At 38.7% G+C, this 16,804-nt stretch overlaps 1 protein-coding gene across 5 annotated transcripts in view; it reads left to right on the top strand.

The window, feature by feature from the left end:
- The window catches only part of PARD3B (par-3 family cell polarity regulator beta), a 987,000-nt gene that overhangs the window by 381,284 nt on the left and 588,912 nt on the right, over positions 1–16,804 (top strand). For all 5 annotated transcript variants that reach the window (XM_072813099.1, XM_072813097.1, XM_072813100.1 and 2 more), the window contains exon 3: positions 6,074–6,245. In XM_072813099.1, the coding sequence (XP_072669200.1) occupies positions 6,074–6,245 (172 nt within the window). The remainder of the gene's footprint in view (positions 1–6,073; positions 6,246–16,804) is intronic.

Here is a 16,804-nt window from a genome sequence, read left to right as displayed (position 1 = left end):
GCAGTACTGCATGTCTAAGGGTTGTGTGTTCTTGTGTGATGAAGAGCAAGAAAAAAAAGAAAAACAAAAATTACCCATTTGATGTGTTTGATCTTGGTGCTTTCTCTGTTCCTCTGTCAATCCTGTGATGAAGAGATTAAAGAGAAGCAACAAAGTGAAAACAGAATATGGATAAACAAGTCAAGTGGGATTTAGTCTGGAAGCCAGAGAATGTTAACTATGGTAGGAAAAGGAATTAACATTTAACCTGCCACTGTGTACCGGGCTCTGTGCTAAGCATCTAGGCATGTTAGGGATATCATCAAGGAAATTAACATCCTACCTCCACCCGACTTACCCCTCATCACACACGCACGCACACATGCACACACACGCACTCCTGCACGCACACACACATCTTTACTAGTGATATTGATCGTAGTCATCTTACAGTTTGAGTCTAAAAACAGGCCTGAGTCCTTGAAGAGATATTGATGGTGTGAAATTGCAGAGAACACATGGCTCTTTTGATCAAGTGTATTATTCCGGTTTCATGGATGTTGTAAATTATCCAAAGTTCTTCTATTTCCTTTCATCTGTGAGTTTTTTGTTGTTGTTGACTTTTTCATTATTTTGACCTTTACAAGGTGAGTGTGAGAAAAAAGATGGAAATAGCCTCTAATGTGGGATTTGTTGGTGATATTTTTTCTAGGAGAATCCTAATTTCAGATGTTCTTCCGATATGCCTTCAGTGGTGGGCAGGAGATACTTGCACTTACCAAAACTAGTGCCTAATCTTTGAATTGGGTATATCATCTGCGTGCTGAGATCCAGTTGTTGAATATAATTTGTACACGCCACATTAATGTGTTTCTTTTTTCCATGTTTTTCTAAATCCTATTTAGAAGTTAGGTGCATTCCTGAGAATTACACTCCACCCCGACCTCTCAAACAGAGGTACTGTGAAACACGTAGATAAACACTGTACCTCTTCCTGGTGACTTAATTTTGCTGGCGATTAAAGAGAAGAATCTTTTTGTATTAAAACAAGCACAGAAAGCTGATAGAATGCAAAATATAAGACATGAATTTGTAAAAGCTGAGCACTTCTGCTGTGAGTTTATGGTATGCCAACTCAGGCTATGCCCCCACTACCTTGGGGGTTTATTCACATTTGTCCTTAAGCTACGTTGGGGCACACATCTAGCAGCTTGACACCAGGTACCTCGAAGTGGCATATTGGAGGAAAGTGGGCGAGGGAGTGCCTGGAGCCAGACTGCTAACCCTACCGCCCTCTCCATCTGCCATCCACCCCTGGTGCAACACTTCTACTCCTTCAGAGACCAAATGAGCAGATTCTCCCTTTCAGAGTTGAGCCTGAAAAGAAAAGAAACACACATAATCTCTGTCTTTGGATCTTGTTGTGGCAGAAACAATTTCTCCCGATGTTGAATGGAAAATGAGGTATTTTTCCCCCATAATAACAAAACCAGAACAACAGTAATAATGATGATGATCCTTGGAGGACCTTTTGGCTATGTGTTGCTTGCTTATACTCATTCACTGCTAAAAAATAATAATATGAATGTTTATCCTAAAAGCACATGAAAAATCTAGGTATCTTTTATTGCTGTGCTGTGCTGTTTTAGTATCTGTTCTTGCCTCGTTTTATTCATTTTACTCCCAAAAATATATGTTCGGTGCCTACTATATATACTTACCATTCGAGGCGATAGGGATACAACAAAAAAGACAAAACTCTCTGTTTTCTTGGAAATTATATTCTAGTACAGTTAGAAGGGCAATAAATAAAAGGTGAAACATTGAGGGGGTGATAAATACTATAAAGAAAAAGCATGGAAGGATAGGAAGTGGTGGTGATATTGCAATGCAGAGAGTGTGGCCTTTGAGTAGAGATGAGAAGGACAGAGGAATAAGCCATGGAAGTGTCTGAGGAAAGACTCCCTCAGGAGAAGGGAACAGCATATGCAAAGACACTGAATCAGGGACAAAGAAGAAATCGCATAGCTGGGTGGAATTCGAAGAACAAGGGAGAATGTACTCAGAACATGAGGTCAGAAAGGTCACAGGGAGCCCATGACCAGTTAGTCCATTGCAAGGACTTGAGCTTCTCGGGAAGTGACCAATCACAGGAGAAATATGACCTGCCTTGTGTTTTAGAAGGGTCCCTCCGTCAGCTGTATTGAGAATGGATTGAAAGGGAGCATGGGTAAAAACAAAGAGGCCAGACAAGAAATAGTTGCAGTAACCCATGGGAGAGACTGGGAGTACAGTCCAAAGTGGTGGGAGTGGAGGGATAAGTCAAACTGTGATTACATTTCGAGATTTGTTGACAAATTGGATGTGTGTGGGATGTATGAGAGACAGAGGGAGAAAGGAAGGGGAAAAGACATCAAGGATCAATAGGAGATTTTTACCCTGAGCAACTAAAGAATGGGTTGCCATTAATTGGGATGTAAAACAGTTATGGAAAGATCTTTGTAAGGTCAGTTTTTCAGTTTTTGACATGTTACATTAGACAATGGACCTTATGATCCTGGAGTTCAAGAAGAAGCTCTGGGTTGAAGATTTAAGTTTGGGATTTATCAGCATATACTTACATCCATGCCATGAGACAAAAGAGGTGTCCAAAACAAATTTAGACATATTCCATATTTTTAGAGATGGGCAGGAATAAGGAGGAGGACATTAATGGTGGGCTTGGAGAGTTGGAAGATGTCCAGGAAGCAAATGAAGAAAATAATTTAAGGAAGAGGCCGTGGTCAACTGTGTTCTGAAATCAAGCCAGAGAAATGACTTGGGATTTAGCTACTGAGGATTGGTTTTGATCTTGATAAGAACAGTTTCCATGGACCAGAAGAGTAAGAGCCTGACTAGCAAGAATGGTAGTAGGGAAACTGGAAATTGCTCTGTGGACAGCTCTTTCAGATTCTGCTCTCAAGGAAAGTTGAGGAAATCACATTGTATCTGGGGGGGTCCTGACAAGGTTTACAAGCTCTACTTATTGTTTGTTTTTATCTTTGTTTTGAGTGGGAGAATGAAGAGTATCTTTGTAGACTAACCTTCTTGTGTCTATCTGGGGGTAAGATACCTAAATACAGACATCTGTGTAGACAGAAGTTTTGGTTGGAAATAATGTCTGTGTGAAAAGATCTTGGATTTTGGGGTCTTTGGGAAATATCGGTGTCGCACAGCATGACCTGAGAATATTGACCTTACAGAAGGTGAACAGAGGGGTCGCCAAAAGATGGGTGGGACAGTAGAAGGGGAAGGCATCCAAATGAAATATTGCCTGTTTGCATTTTGGGTAGCGTTTAGGTTGCTACAGTTGCTGCGATGTCCGTGAAAAATCTTCCGCATGCCATAGAAGTTCAGTCTAGGTGAAACCTTAACAACAGAAAACTTTAAATACAATTCCTTCTTTCGTGTCCATCTCCTCTCTGTGGGAAAGGTAATTTTTAATGAGTTTAAGGTCAGGGAGGAGAGGCCATTTTCATGCAATGGACACCTTAGAAATCAGCTTGCTTTCTGCTGAGGAACTAGAAGAGTGGTTTATGTGAATTAATGCTCCTCTGTAACATCGTCTGCTGGGAACTCTGCTATCCAGTAATGTAGATGTTCTGATAAGTCATCTAGCTAATAAGCACCTACAATGTGTACAGTTTAAATAGATTGTCGTTACTGAGGCAAGTGTAAGTGTGCACATTGTGGATGTTGAGATGAAGAGTGCATGGACAGTCGCTTATCAGCCAGCCCCAGTGGAGCCAATGACTTCATTTGGGCACCACAGATTCAGGAACTGAACCTCTTCTTTCCAGGAATAGAGACTCATTTACAACATCACTCCTCTTTTTGGAAAACAGTCACATTATGGTCTGGAACCCTGGGTAGGAAATTTAAAAGGACTAGATTTTAGTACCTATTATTATTTCGTCTACCCTTTTGAGGTAGAAACAAAATCTCTGAACTATTATGTTCTCTCGTTTGATAAATAGGTGTACCATTGTTATTACATATGCTATAAACTAGAGTGGATATAATAGTATGAAAAACAGTAAAATATTTTAAGGAGGAAAAATTACATAACAAAGATAGATAATGATTTATCTTACGAATTTTCAGTTTTAAAATTCTATAATATGCTCCAGATTGATATTCTGTTTTCTCTTTCTCCCAGTATTTAAGGCACATTACGTATACTAGCAGTTAAGGATGTAGCAAGAGGGAAAAGTAAGGTTTTAGTCTTACTTACACAAAATTGTTCATAGAACCGGTATAGTAAGCCACTTTGCCTCCCTGATTGACAATTAAAATAAATGTTACTAAGATGTGTTAGATTTCACCAATATGCAAAACTGAAATTATAATTATGTCACACAAATAGTGGTGAAAATAACACTTCTAGCACATGTTAAAAGTTGATTTTATTTTTCTTTTCTCTCTCTTTTTTTTAAGTTTTTATTTGAGAGAGAGAGTATGATAGAGCATGAGCATGGGGGAGGCGGAGGGGTAGAGAGAGAGAGGGAGAAGCAGAGTCCCCACTAAGCAGGGAGCATAATGTGAGACTTGATCCCAGTGTTCCGGGATCATGACCTGAGCTGAAGGCAGACACAACCAACATAGCCACCCAGGCTCCCCTATTTTCCTGTTCAAGATTTAAAGTGTTAAACTCTTCACTTTGACCAGATGATTAGAAAGATACATCTACTGATTATTTTTATACTAGAATAATCTTTCATTATTAATCTATTAAAGTCTTCTCTCAAATCAGTTCATCAGTGCTACCAATTAAAAATAGAAAAATGTATGTGCTCAATTTCAAGAATTAAAAATAATGCCTTGGGAGTAGCATTTCTTTCCTGTGGTAAGAGGATTGTTGGATTTTCCAATTAAAGAAGTCTCCATACTGGAAATGAGTAGTCAATTATGAAAATTATTTTTGAATAGTCAATTTGCATATCCCTAATTGTATTCATTTCTTTTGAAAGACTGAACTTGGAATTTATGATGTTTTGATTGATTACTCCTGCATTTGTGTTATTAATACTATTGCTAACAAGGCTCCCCTATGAATGGGCCTTGGAGTGCCTTTTCTGAATAAATGTTTGAATCACAAGTAGGTTTGTTTTATTTAATGAATGAAAAATATCTAAAGATTTACTAGCAGCTTTCAAATTGCACACAATGTACTTTATTGGGTTGACAGTAGCATCCCCTCACTGCCTACTACATGCACATTTGGACTTTTCCACACCACCTGATGAGAAGTGTGTGAAGTTGCTCTATGGTGGTGCTGTCTGCCGGCCAAAAGTACAGCTTCAGCAGGACTGTCCTGTTTATACAGCAATCTTCATGCAATGAATACTTTATTACATTTTGCCCTTTATGAAAAATTACTTGGAAATGGACAATTAAATGTTTTTATATTAATGACAAGAAACAGTTCTCATATGAAATAAAATTGAGATGAAGATGGGAATAATTTGGTTAAAAGTGCTGATGTTTAGTCTCATTGGACTTGACGTTCATTGGACTTAAACCAGTCAACAGAGTGTCATGAATGAAGAGAACAAAATTAAAGGGATGTATAAAAAGGGGATATTTATGTGCACAAAGTGAACACATTGTGTGGAAATATACACATTTATTTGTTGTGATCGTGTCTAAAAGGACAGCCATAATTATAGATTTTATCATATCTTAGCTCTCTGAGGCTGGAATGGCCTCTTTCACCATGTAGATCTATTGTTCAGCTTTTGCATATTCAACTTTTATTTCTGGAAACCCTCTTTAAAAATACTAAGGTCCTTTTTGGCATATTGGAAAAGGCGGCGAGGGGAGGGGCAGCCATTTCCTTCCTAAAAGAGAGCCAAAATCAGTTCTTTATTTCAAGAGTAGACAAACCATGAATTAAATCCTGAGCACCTGCTTTTTGCATTGAGAGGTTTGGTGTGGTACAAGTTTTCAGAAGCTATTTTCTTTAAAATCAAATTAAGATCACAATCCGCTGGATATAGTGTTGTGTGATACGCATGCCATTCAAAGTAATTAGTGTTGTTGGTTTTGTTTGTAGCTGATTGCTGTGTTTGATGAACAAGAACCACTCCACAAGATGGAGAGCCCCAGTGGAAACTCTGCAGGTCGGCAGAGCCCAGATGCCTTTGAGACGGAAGTGGCTGCCCAGTTGGCTGCATTTAAACCAATTGGTGGGGAAATTGAAGTAACCCCTTCTGCTCTGAAATTAGGTATGTGTATTTTCACTGGTATGTTCTTCACCTGGTTGAAATACATCATCTTGCTGGCTATAAGTTGCTTCTACTATTTGAATTATCCTCTTAGTATCTTTCCTTAAAATTCTGGTTTGTCTTCGCTTAAAATTATTTTTACGTAGCAATTTGTAGCTGCTGATGCTCCGACAAGGGGATGCAGTTTTTTCTTGAATTGCAGGTGCATCTGAATTGTGTACTCTTGAAGTACCCTACAGGACAGGCTGGTCTGTAAGTGATGGGGTTTATCTGTAGCCCAAGAAGATGACTTAAAAAAACATCTCTCAAAAGTGTCATGTGGTGAAAGCTAAGATTTATCAAGGAATTCAGACTAGAAATAAAGGTCACTTTCTATTTCAGCCACCTTCTTTTTCTCCTCAAACTATGTCGCTTAGACTTTGGGGAAAACCTTTGAAGTTAGTCTTTTAATTCTGTCCTGCTGATTTATTCAAACAAGAACAACACACCCAGTAATTTTGTTTGGATTTCTTTATTTTTGTTTTGAGGGCATTGGGAGAAAAATAAACATTCTTCTAAAGTTTCCATGAATTTACATCTCCAAGAGCAATGTCAGTTTTGGGTGATACCTCTTAGAGATAAATTTAGGTCAGTTTAACAGCATGAAGCTTTTGAAAATCCACTAACATTTTGGTACTTAAAACAAACTTTCATTCCTGTTGAATGTATGCATATGTTTTGAGACTCCTCTGAGCACCTGTTATATAGGTTAATTCTCAAGGTAGAAGAACAGGGGCTTTTACTACTCTGCAAGGGGAATCTTTTCCTTGCAAAGCAAAGTATATGCTTAAAATTGTAGAAGTCCTCCTACAGAAGACTCATTTTTCCCATTTGAAACAAAACGTTTACTGGAGAGTTTATTTTACATACCACACTACTGAATATCCATATTTGGTATTAATTTTCTGGAAAGCATCTGTGGTGCCGCTTTTTATAACAAACCAAGTGGAAATTAATGACCTCTAATCTTCATGATTCTCCTCTATCCTTTGGAAACTCAGCTCGTGAAGCGGTGTTCTGGAATGTGGACAGCGGAGGGCTTGGTGGCAGCTTCTCTCCATCCACAGCGAGGTTTGTGGCTCCGGCAACCTCACCGCCCTATCATTCATTTGCATAATGGATGCCTTTTTATCCATTATGCAAATGGTATGGGAGGGAAATTAGGCAATAAGGGAAGACGAAAGGAGAAAATTGCTCTTGCTTGTTTTAATATTCTATTTATAAGCAAGCACTGTGTGGTCCTTAAAAGGCTGAACCCTGGAGTACCCTGTGCTGGGCAATTTGCTTTTGCCTTCTCTTTAGGAGCTTTCTGAGGGTAAAATAAGTTTGTTTTTCTTAAGCTTTCTCAGCTTCTTCTGTTGAACTGTCTGAGCAATATAATGTTGAAATCAGGAAGAAAAAGTAAGCTGAGGTTCTTTTTCTTTGAAAGTGAATTTTTCTACTTCTTCAGTACTAACTTCTGGTGAGAGAGAAAATCTTTATTATGTGGGAACTACATGCCAGGCACTGAGCTCAAAGCACTGCACCAAGTGTTCCAAGTCCTTTGCTCCTGACAACTCATTTAAGCCTCATAATAGTTAGCTGGGCTCTCTTATTCCCCTCATTTAAGAGATGAGGAAACAAGCACGTAGCACTTAAGTAATTTATCCAAAATCACGTAGCACAGTTATTAGGTGGCAAAGCCAGGATTTGAACCCTTTCTGGCTCCAGTGTCTGGAACAATTATTCTATGCCGCCTCATATATCAGTAGTCAGTGAATAAAATGATGGTTTTTCTGGGGTGTACTTTGTGAATATACATCTAAACCCTGAAAGTGTCTCTTAACTCCCTGGCTTCGAGTCCCTTTCAGGTAGTACTGCGGAAGAAATGATGAGGTCGGCTAACCTTCCTTACTGGTGGGCGGTCAGTGTTGCCTTGGGGCCCTGGGGTCTGACGCCCTGGCATCATCTCCGGTTCCTCCTCCCTCTTGCCGACCAGCCTCACTTCCTTCCGCCTTCACCTGCCCGACCACTGCGGCAAGCCAGAGCCGCTTCATCAATCAGACTGGCGCAGAGGCCTCGAGCTGACCCCTCTCCTTACAGGGCCTGCTTTCTCCAGCCCCGGCTCCTGCCAGCGCTGACTTTCTAAATCACAAATCTGATTATATAACTCCCTGCTTAACAACTTCCAATGGCTTCCTATTGCGCGGAGAGCCATGTCCAAACTCATTAGCAGACTGATGCAGATGGTTCCTCGGAATTAGCTGGAGGAATTTGGGCAGGGATGAGTGATGAAAAAAATTGTCCCTTATATGCCCCCACAAGTCCAGCAGACTGAGTACTTTTCATTTCTGGAACTTTAAAAGCAAAGGACACATTTGTCAAAGTTTCTCGGAGCAATTAAAGACGAGAGCAACACAACCTGCTTTGGTGTCTGCTGTTTTCCTTTTGTTGCCCTCGGGGAAGGGTGTGTTCATAGATGGGGGGCAGGTGCCACCTCAGGATGGAGGGGTATGCATGGCAGCAGAGATAGTGCTCGCCGTTCCTGGGGAGTGTGGCCTGGTCCTGCTATCAGGCCTGGTCTAAGATTCTGTTTAGGTGAAGCAGGGGGGTTGCCTAGAAGAGGAGTAGCATTTGTGTTCCAGGAATTCACCGTAGCAGGGTGCATATACAATGCCAGACTCTGGAGCCCCAGCTTCCATCCCAACTTGCCACTCAGCTCCCAGAGGCCATTGGAACTGGTTCTGCTTCCCGTGGGGCTCACTTGCATAGGCTGATATGGGAGACACGGGGCTTCTTCTCACAGATTTTCAAATTCTTGAGGCCCATTCAAGAAGATGGGGAATTGAATCATTATCAGCTCACACATGCTTATCTCTCTTTATAGGACACAATTCAACAGATAATAGGAATGAAGACATGTTTATGATTAGGTCATATTAATCACCAAAAATTTGGGTTTTATTGATACCTGAAATAAAAATAAGCTTGATATTCAATATAATATTTTTAAAGATTTATTTATTCATTCATTTATTTATTCATTCATTCATTCATTTGTTCATTCATTCATTTGAGACCCAGAGAGAGAGAGAGAGAGAGAGAGAGAGGCAGAGACATAGGCAGAGGGGGAAGCAGGCTCCATGCAAGGATCCTGGGACTCCAGGATCATGACCTGAGCCAAAGGCAGGCTCTAAACCACTGAGCCACCCAGGCGTCCCCCAGTATAATTTTTATACCTCTTTCCAACACAAGATAATCATAAATAATAGTCTGTTAAAAGCCAACAACATTCCCTATATATATACAGAGATTCGCCCTTCCTTTTCTTTTTCTGCCAAGGTGAAATAGTTATGCACAGAACATGCCAGAAGTTCGTATTTACAGGCTCTTCATGATCTACCTACGTCTTCTCTGCCCACCTTTATTATGGCCATTCTTCCACAGTTACCTTGACATGCAGGCACCATGAACCACTTAGCATTCCCCAAATTTGCTTTCTTTCAAGCCTCTATGCTTTTGCAGGTTCTATTCTCTTCACTTTGATCCTCCCTTTGTCTACTTTCCACCTGGTGAATTTGTATATACCTTTTATATTCATGCTCATATTATGACCTTGTTTGTAAAACCTCTTGAACATCTTCAAGATAGTACAGTAGGTATGCAGGAAAGTTCTTAATACTTCATCACCAATGATGAGTTATAGAGATGAATTGGAGAAATCTTCTACCGACACAAAGGGTTCATAGTCTTATACCCTATAAGCTAATGGGGTACATATTTTTATTTATAGGAGGAGTTTCAAATCAATTAGGCATCTACATAATTCCAACTTCATTCATCTAAATTATTTCTTGCCTTTTATTTCCCGATGGATTTTTTCTTTTTTTTTTTTTTAAGTTTTTATTTATTTGAGAGTGAGAACGTGCACACAAGAGCTGCAGGAGGAGCAGAGAGAGTGGGAGAGGGACAAGCAGGAAGCCTGGCATGAGCCCCCATCCCAGGACTTCGAGAACATGGCCTGAGCTAAAGTCAGATGCTTAACCCAGGAGCTGTCCCACACACAATGGATTTTCTAATGTAATGCTAAATGACTAAATCCTGATGCAGAATGATTTGCTAATTTGGACTAACACTTTACGATTCTGCTTCTGAAATTGGCCAGTGCTTCCCTACTGTAGCCTAGAGATTGCTAACCTAAAACTCCATTTCAAAGAAGAGACATAGTAGAACAAATACTTGATAGAACAGCAAAGAATCATATTCACAGAGTCCACCTGGACTTTACAATCATCCAGTTCAGGGATTTTCCAAGTCTTTGGAGCCCTTTGGTACTTTGAATATATTTTGGGATTTCAATAACTATGTTATTGTAGCTAGTTAACAAATGACATTTATTGAGGATTTAAGTTTTAGGTGCTATTCTAATTTATTCATGTTCACTCTTTGTATGGATAGGATTGGCTATGCTAGCAGGGAAGAAAGGGATGCAGAAGGCTGGGGAGCAGGCAATAGAGAATCATAATGCCTTTTAGAAATACTATGGTGAAGGGACACCTGGGTGGCTTAGTGGTTGAGTGTCTGCCTTCAGCTCAGGGCATGATCCTGGGGTCCGGGGACTGAGTCCCACGTCGGGCTCCCTACATGGAGCCTGCCTCTCCCTCTGCCTGTGTCTCTGCCTCTCTCTGTGTGTCTCTGTTGAATGGATAAATAAAATCTTAAAAAAAAAAAAAAAAGTCCTATGGTGAAGAAACCCACTTCCACTCAAAAGAATTCTTAGTGGCCCTGACAACAGCTTTTGAAAAGTGCTAGTCTGGAAACAGCACTTCCATAGAAGCACTTCCACAGACATTTCCATAGAATTTCACAGTTAGCAGTTCTCTAGACAATTGACATTATTTTCCAAATAAGCAAAATGTGTGTTCTGATGTCAAATAACTGGTCAGGTAAAGAACTAGAACTGGACCCTGTGTCTGTTGGCTTCTAGTGCAGTCCTCTTTCAACTACATGACATTTTTGGGATTAATTGTCGATTTCAATTACCGTGTCTTTTAATACTATATGTGATAAAATACCACCTCATATCCTTTTAGAATTGAGATAGAGCGTAAATTAATAAATAGATACTATGAATAGCTGTAAGTCAAAATCTATTTAAGGGAATAAAGACCAGAAAAAGATGGAGAAAATTTCCTTTAAGTTCTTCTGTAAGTTTTTTTTTTTTTTTTAAAAAAAGAATTCTTTCTCCTCATCCCTTGTAGGTTTGCACATACATGCACTCATGCATGTGTGTGTTTGAGGGAAAACCGCACCAAAGCCAATGTGCTAATGGGATACATAGGTGATTTTTTTTTTTTTTTTTTTGTATTGTGGATATTGAACTCTTTCTGACATTTCAAGTATCTGCACATAGGGCCTTCAGTACATAAGACAGATTAGGACAACTATTTTGAAATTTGGAAGAGTAAGGGTCTCTTAGCCTGCCCAGTGGGTAGTTCTTGTGCTGCCTTTAGATCTGTGGTGCCCAACCTGCTGCTATTCTGCCAAAGACCTCACGAGATCATAGCCCCAATCTTGGCCATCCTTGTCCTTTGAGAACCAGTGGTGCAGAGCTGGTCCCAGACCCTACAGTATTTGATCTAACTGCGTGCCCAGATAAATCATTTAACTGGTATCTATCAGGACCACATCTTTCCAAACAAAATTAAATCAGAACACATTTGTCATTTCCATACAAGTGAATGGTCTGAACTGAGACCAACCAGGTCACCTCGTGATGTGTCATTACCATGTTTCCTTGCCCCAAAGTTTTCTCATCTATAAAACAGGCCTTGCTTGCCCTAATGGGCTATGATGGCTTTAGGAGAATTTCATTCATACCACACTAAATTCGAATCTGACCCCATGCGCCTGCCAATTTCTGTCCCATGGCCCCAGTTAATTAGTGGTTTTATTCTTGATCTTTGAACATGTTTTTCAGTACTTCTTGACTGAAACTTGCTATTTTGGGTTCAAGCTTATGTGAGAAAATATTTTCTTTAGTTATAATTATTTTAGCAATGTAATTTAAACAGTGTGTCAGGATAAAACGTATTTGGGACTTGGTTGTTGCCAGTCCTGTGATCTATATTACCCAGATATAAAGCAATCTGATTAAAGTTTGGAGTTGAAATAGCGTTAGCTTTATTCTCCTCTTGTGTGTTAAACTTTGAAGATGAGCTTACTTTCTATTTGAAAGTGATTCTTGTTTCTGAGACTTGAAAGCTGAAAGGTGCCTCAGATGCTTTATTGTTTCCATGTGTGTTTGTGCTTCAAAATTGAAATGGAAATTATGATTGTGTGTTTGTTATAATATAATTATTTTCAAAACACTGAGTTCCCTTGTCTTTATTTTCAGTAGTTCTCTGAAAAAAAAAATTATACAGCCGTAGATTAGTGTTGGAAATTGTGACCGTTTTCTATCTGATTTTGACTAATTTACTGCATGAGGGAAACATATGGGAACATTTGTCTGAATTTTTAAGGAAACCAAATCCCTTTATGGCACTGATCTTCAGGAAAAAATAAAGAAGGGGGAAGTTTATTCCTTTAATTAGGCTGCAGTGTGTAAGTAGCTGCTGTGCCCATAATGTGAGTTTAAGTATTGGCATCTGACCCTAGACAAACATAGTCACACCACACACATAGCAGAACTAAAGCTCAGGACTGGCCTGGGCTTCTGCCGAAGCCTTTGAATTCTGACTACAAAGCTTACAAGCATGTGCGGGTTCCTCATTGCTGGAAGCCCTCCGCTGTGGGCTGTGAAACCAGAGTTGAAATTACCAGGCAACTGAGGTCATTTGCTTGGATGAGTCCGTAAGTCATAATTTGGTCACTGAGTTTCATCTTATTTGTTTCCTGTTGGGGCTGATTATTCAAAAGTTAACAGCTATAGAATAGCTTTTCTTTCTTGACTTTTTTTCTTCCCTGCAAGCCCAGTATTTTCTTCCCATGCAGGCTTAGATGAATGATGTTGTAATTAGCTATGGTAACCTTGCCAGGCCATCATCAATCAGTCACAGCCATAGAGTCAACAAAGTGTGTGCATGCTTTCTGGTACGACAGTGACTACATTGGGACTAAGGAGGTCATGGAGTTTCTAACCCATTTCTGGCCTCATTCTTCTTTTCCTGTTGTTTTGGGTTTTATTTTAGTTTGTTTTCACAGTAGGTGAAAGTTGCTGGCAATAGGGGGAGTCAGATTATATATTGAATATTTAAAAATTGTTTAATACTCTGGAAAGGGCCTGAGATACTTGGTTGAATGAAAAAATCAATACCTAAAGACAAGCAACTCATAACAAATGTTAAAAGGTAATTACCACGAGGAGTCATTTTTGTTTGTACTAGTGATGTACAAATGTGAGTGATAGCTCAAATGGGAACTTTTCAGCATACTCGGCATTACCTTTTCTAAGTAATTGCAGATGAATTGTCTATTCAGGTGTATTTCATAGGCCATCAGTTTATAACATTTTATAAAAATAACAGATTTGCTGAAAATATTCTATATTCCCATAAATTGTCTTTTAAGTGAGATATTATTTAATCATAGAATGTTAAACAAGAAAAAGAAAAAAATTACCATCATCTTAACTATTTTCATTTTTCTATTTCTATCTAGTTTGTTTTTGTATTTTGTCTTAATTTTTTTTTTTTTTTTTTTTTTTTTTTTTTACTATTTGCTTCCATTCTCCTTGGTCCCTTCATTTTTGTGTGTTGTATCCAATGGCTAAATTTAGTACATAAATTGGTACTAAGGTGGTAGTAATCTATGGAAAAAAATATTAAAGGGGATTTGCGTTTACCATTCATCCAAAAATGTAAGATAGTAGATAAAAACCAAGCTTTTACTCTTGTTCTTTTCCAGCTATAAATTTCTAAGTTGATTATATGACCTCAAAAACAGAAAGCAAAAAATGCCGAGTTCACCAGCTCCCCTTTGGCCTTTTGCCAATGCTAGACCCACATTGAGACAGAGTCTGCAGATCCTCTCATAAACAAACGGAACGAAAGGTCACCTTCCTACCGCTCACTTGATATTAGACCCCTGGGTTTCCAGGCCTTTTTTGCACATTGCTTTTAATCGTAAGTCCAGTGAGGCCATGTTTGCAAAAACCTAGTCCCTGAGCAGTGAAAATATTTTCACTCATACTTTCATATTCAACTTTTTATAGTTCTTTGTGCCACTCATAAAATCATTTGCATTTTAGCCTTTTAATAAAAGAAGACTCCCCCCACGCCCCCACACACACTAATTCCCAGAGTCTCTTCTTATTCTTTTCCCACCTGCCATTACAACTCCCATCTTATATAGTTTCCGACCCCTCTTTTCTGGAACAGCCCAACAGGACCAGGCAAGGTGGTCCTCCATTCTCTAGATAGAGGTTCTGCTTTTCAGAGCCTTGTAGGGTTTCATATGCCTCTTTCAAGAATGCTTTCAAATTGCTTATCTATATTAAACATTCTTAATAATTATGACTCATATTTTAAATATATGTCTTTTTAGGTTCTATTTCATATGAATTTCTAATCACAGCTAACCAAATTATTTATGATAATCATGCTGATTTTCTTTTGCAGTGTGAAATTCAGGAATCTTGCTAACAATTCAGTATGTGGTAAAGCCTCATTTATACTAACAGCTTAAATATAAGGTTTAGCCTTTATTATTTGTGTGTGTGTGTGTGTGTGTGTGTGTGTGTGTAAAGCCCTGCCCGCACATAAGATTCCCCCACCCCCACTTTCTGCCCATCTGGGGGACTAATTTAATTATTTACAGAAGATCTATCTTAAGGACAAGTCACTCAGAGTTGGACACGCTTTTATGACTGGCTCAGGATTTTCTCATTTGCTTTATCTGATAAAGCCATGTGATGAATTATGCCCCAATGTACACACATTTGGCTAGTTCCTTGCACTATACGCATTTGGAAATTTTACTAAGATCTCAATTTGGCTAAGAAAGTAAGAAATACTGAAACAGCTTGATCTCTTCATTCTCACAACCTGAGGTGATAAGGAAAGGTGACAGCCTTTGCTTAGCAATTGCCATAAGAAAAGCTATCTCTCTAGTGTTTTACCCTTTTTAAAATGTTTACCAGATAAAAGAAGACAACTTCCCAGATACCACCACCACAGTCTGTCAATTTATCACTGAAACAATGCATCTATCATATGGTACACAGAAAATGGTGCCCATTCTATTTATTTATGGACTTAATGGGAAAAGCTTGATAGCTATCAGAAAATACAGGTAATCCTCTAAAAATACCAGAAAAAAAATTAATTACTGTTCTATATAAAAATGAGACTCTATTAAACTCTTCAAATTCTTTTACAGATGGAAGAAATTTGGGACTTTTTTTTCCTGAGTGTAAAATTAAAGGAAATTATGTGGTACATCTTGCTTATTTTCTTTTTGTTTATATGGAGGGCTTGCCTATGATTACTTAATGCATGTGTGTGGAATATGGCATGATCAAGGAAAATAAGTTAGAAGGCTTCTGGCCTAACCACAACCTATTTAAAATCCTAGCTTTCTTGTAGTTGGTGTTTTAAGATAATATTGGTTAAAAGAAGCCATTACCTCAATGTCCATGTTTCTTGAAACTATTGATAGGAATGGTGTTTCCATAAGTTTTTGCTCTATTTGTTCTGAAAAATGACACGGATAGCAGCAAGCTGAATGGCCTTGTGTCATCTGGTTCTGCAGAATTGTGATGATCAATTAAACTCTCTTTATGTTTTTAAAACAAATAGACTTTCTGCCCCAGAGACCTGAAAGCATGAGGCAAACTTTGTATTTTAGTCACAGTTCAGGAATAATGTCCTTTGACCTCACGACTTTAGTTGGGTGTTACAATTAACTGCTCTCATGGTGGAGAACTCAGCCTTTGCACAGCTAACATCTGCTCTTTTCCAATGATTGGGCTTAAGAATGTAGTTATGGAAATCAGTATATCTGATGTCATTGCTACAGAAGATGGTAGTGTGCCTGTCACTGAATTCAGGTAATCAATAATTATTTATTGCTGGCTCAATAGATGAAAAGTATTATGGTAGGCTACCAGAGGAATATAAAATAGCACAAGCCGTGAACTCATTCCCAAGCAGCCTGCAATCTAGTTGACTTAAAATAAATTACTGGGTGAATCTCTTAACTTGGTTACGTTTCCATTTTTATAATTTACAACTCTTGTTATAATAACACAGAGCGTACGATTATAAAACCTTATAGTTGAAAAAGGTCTTACCTCATAAGTAGATTTAGATGTGCACAAAAAGCTTCACTATGAGCCATTAGTCATGTGTGATATCTCCCCAAAGCTTGGTTAATTGTCTTTTATTTGAGTCTTTGTTAGAGAGGTTCTGGAAATAATAAAACTTCAAGTTTGGAGTCTATATGTGAATCTGCAATTTTCATTTACTATTTTGGGCACTGTTAGATTTATCTCCTATTAGGTGGCCAGAAATAACTAGGACCCAAGTCTTTCCGTTACC

This window comes from Canis lupus, chromosome 36 (genome assembly GCF_048164855.1).
Source record: "Canis lupus baileyi chromosome 36, mCanLup2.hap1, whole genome shotgun sequence".
Lineage (NCBI taxonomy): Eukaryota > Metazoa > Chordata > Mammalia > Carnivora > Canidae > Canis > Canis lupus.
Note: the sequence above shows the minus strand (reverse complement) of the source record. Positions and strands in the feature narration are given on the sequence as shown.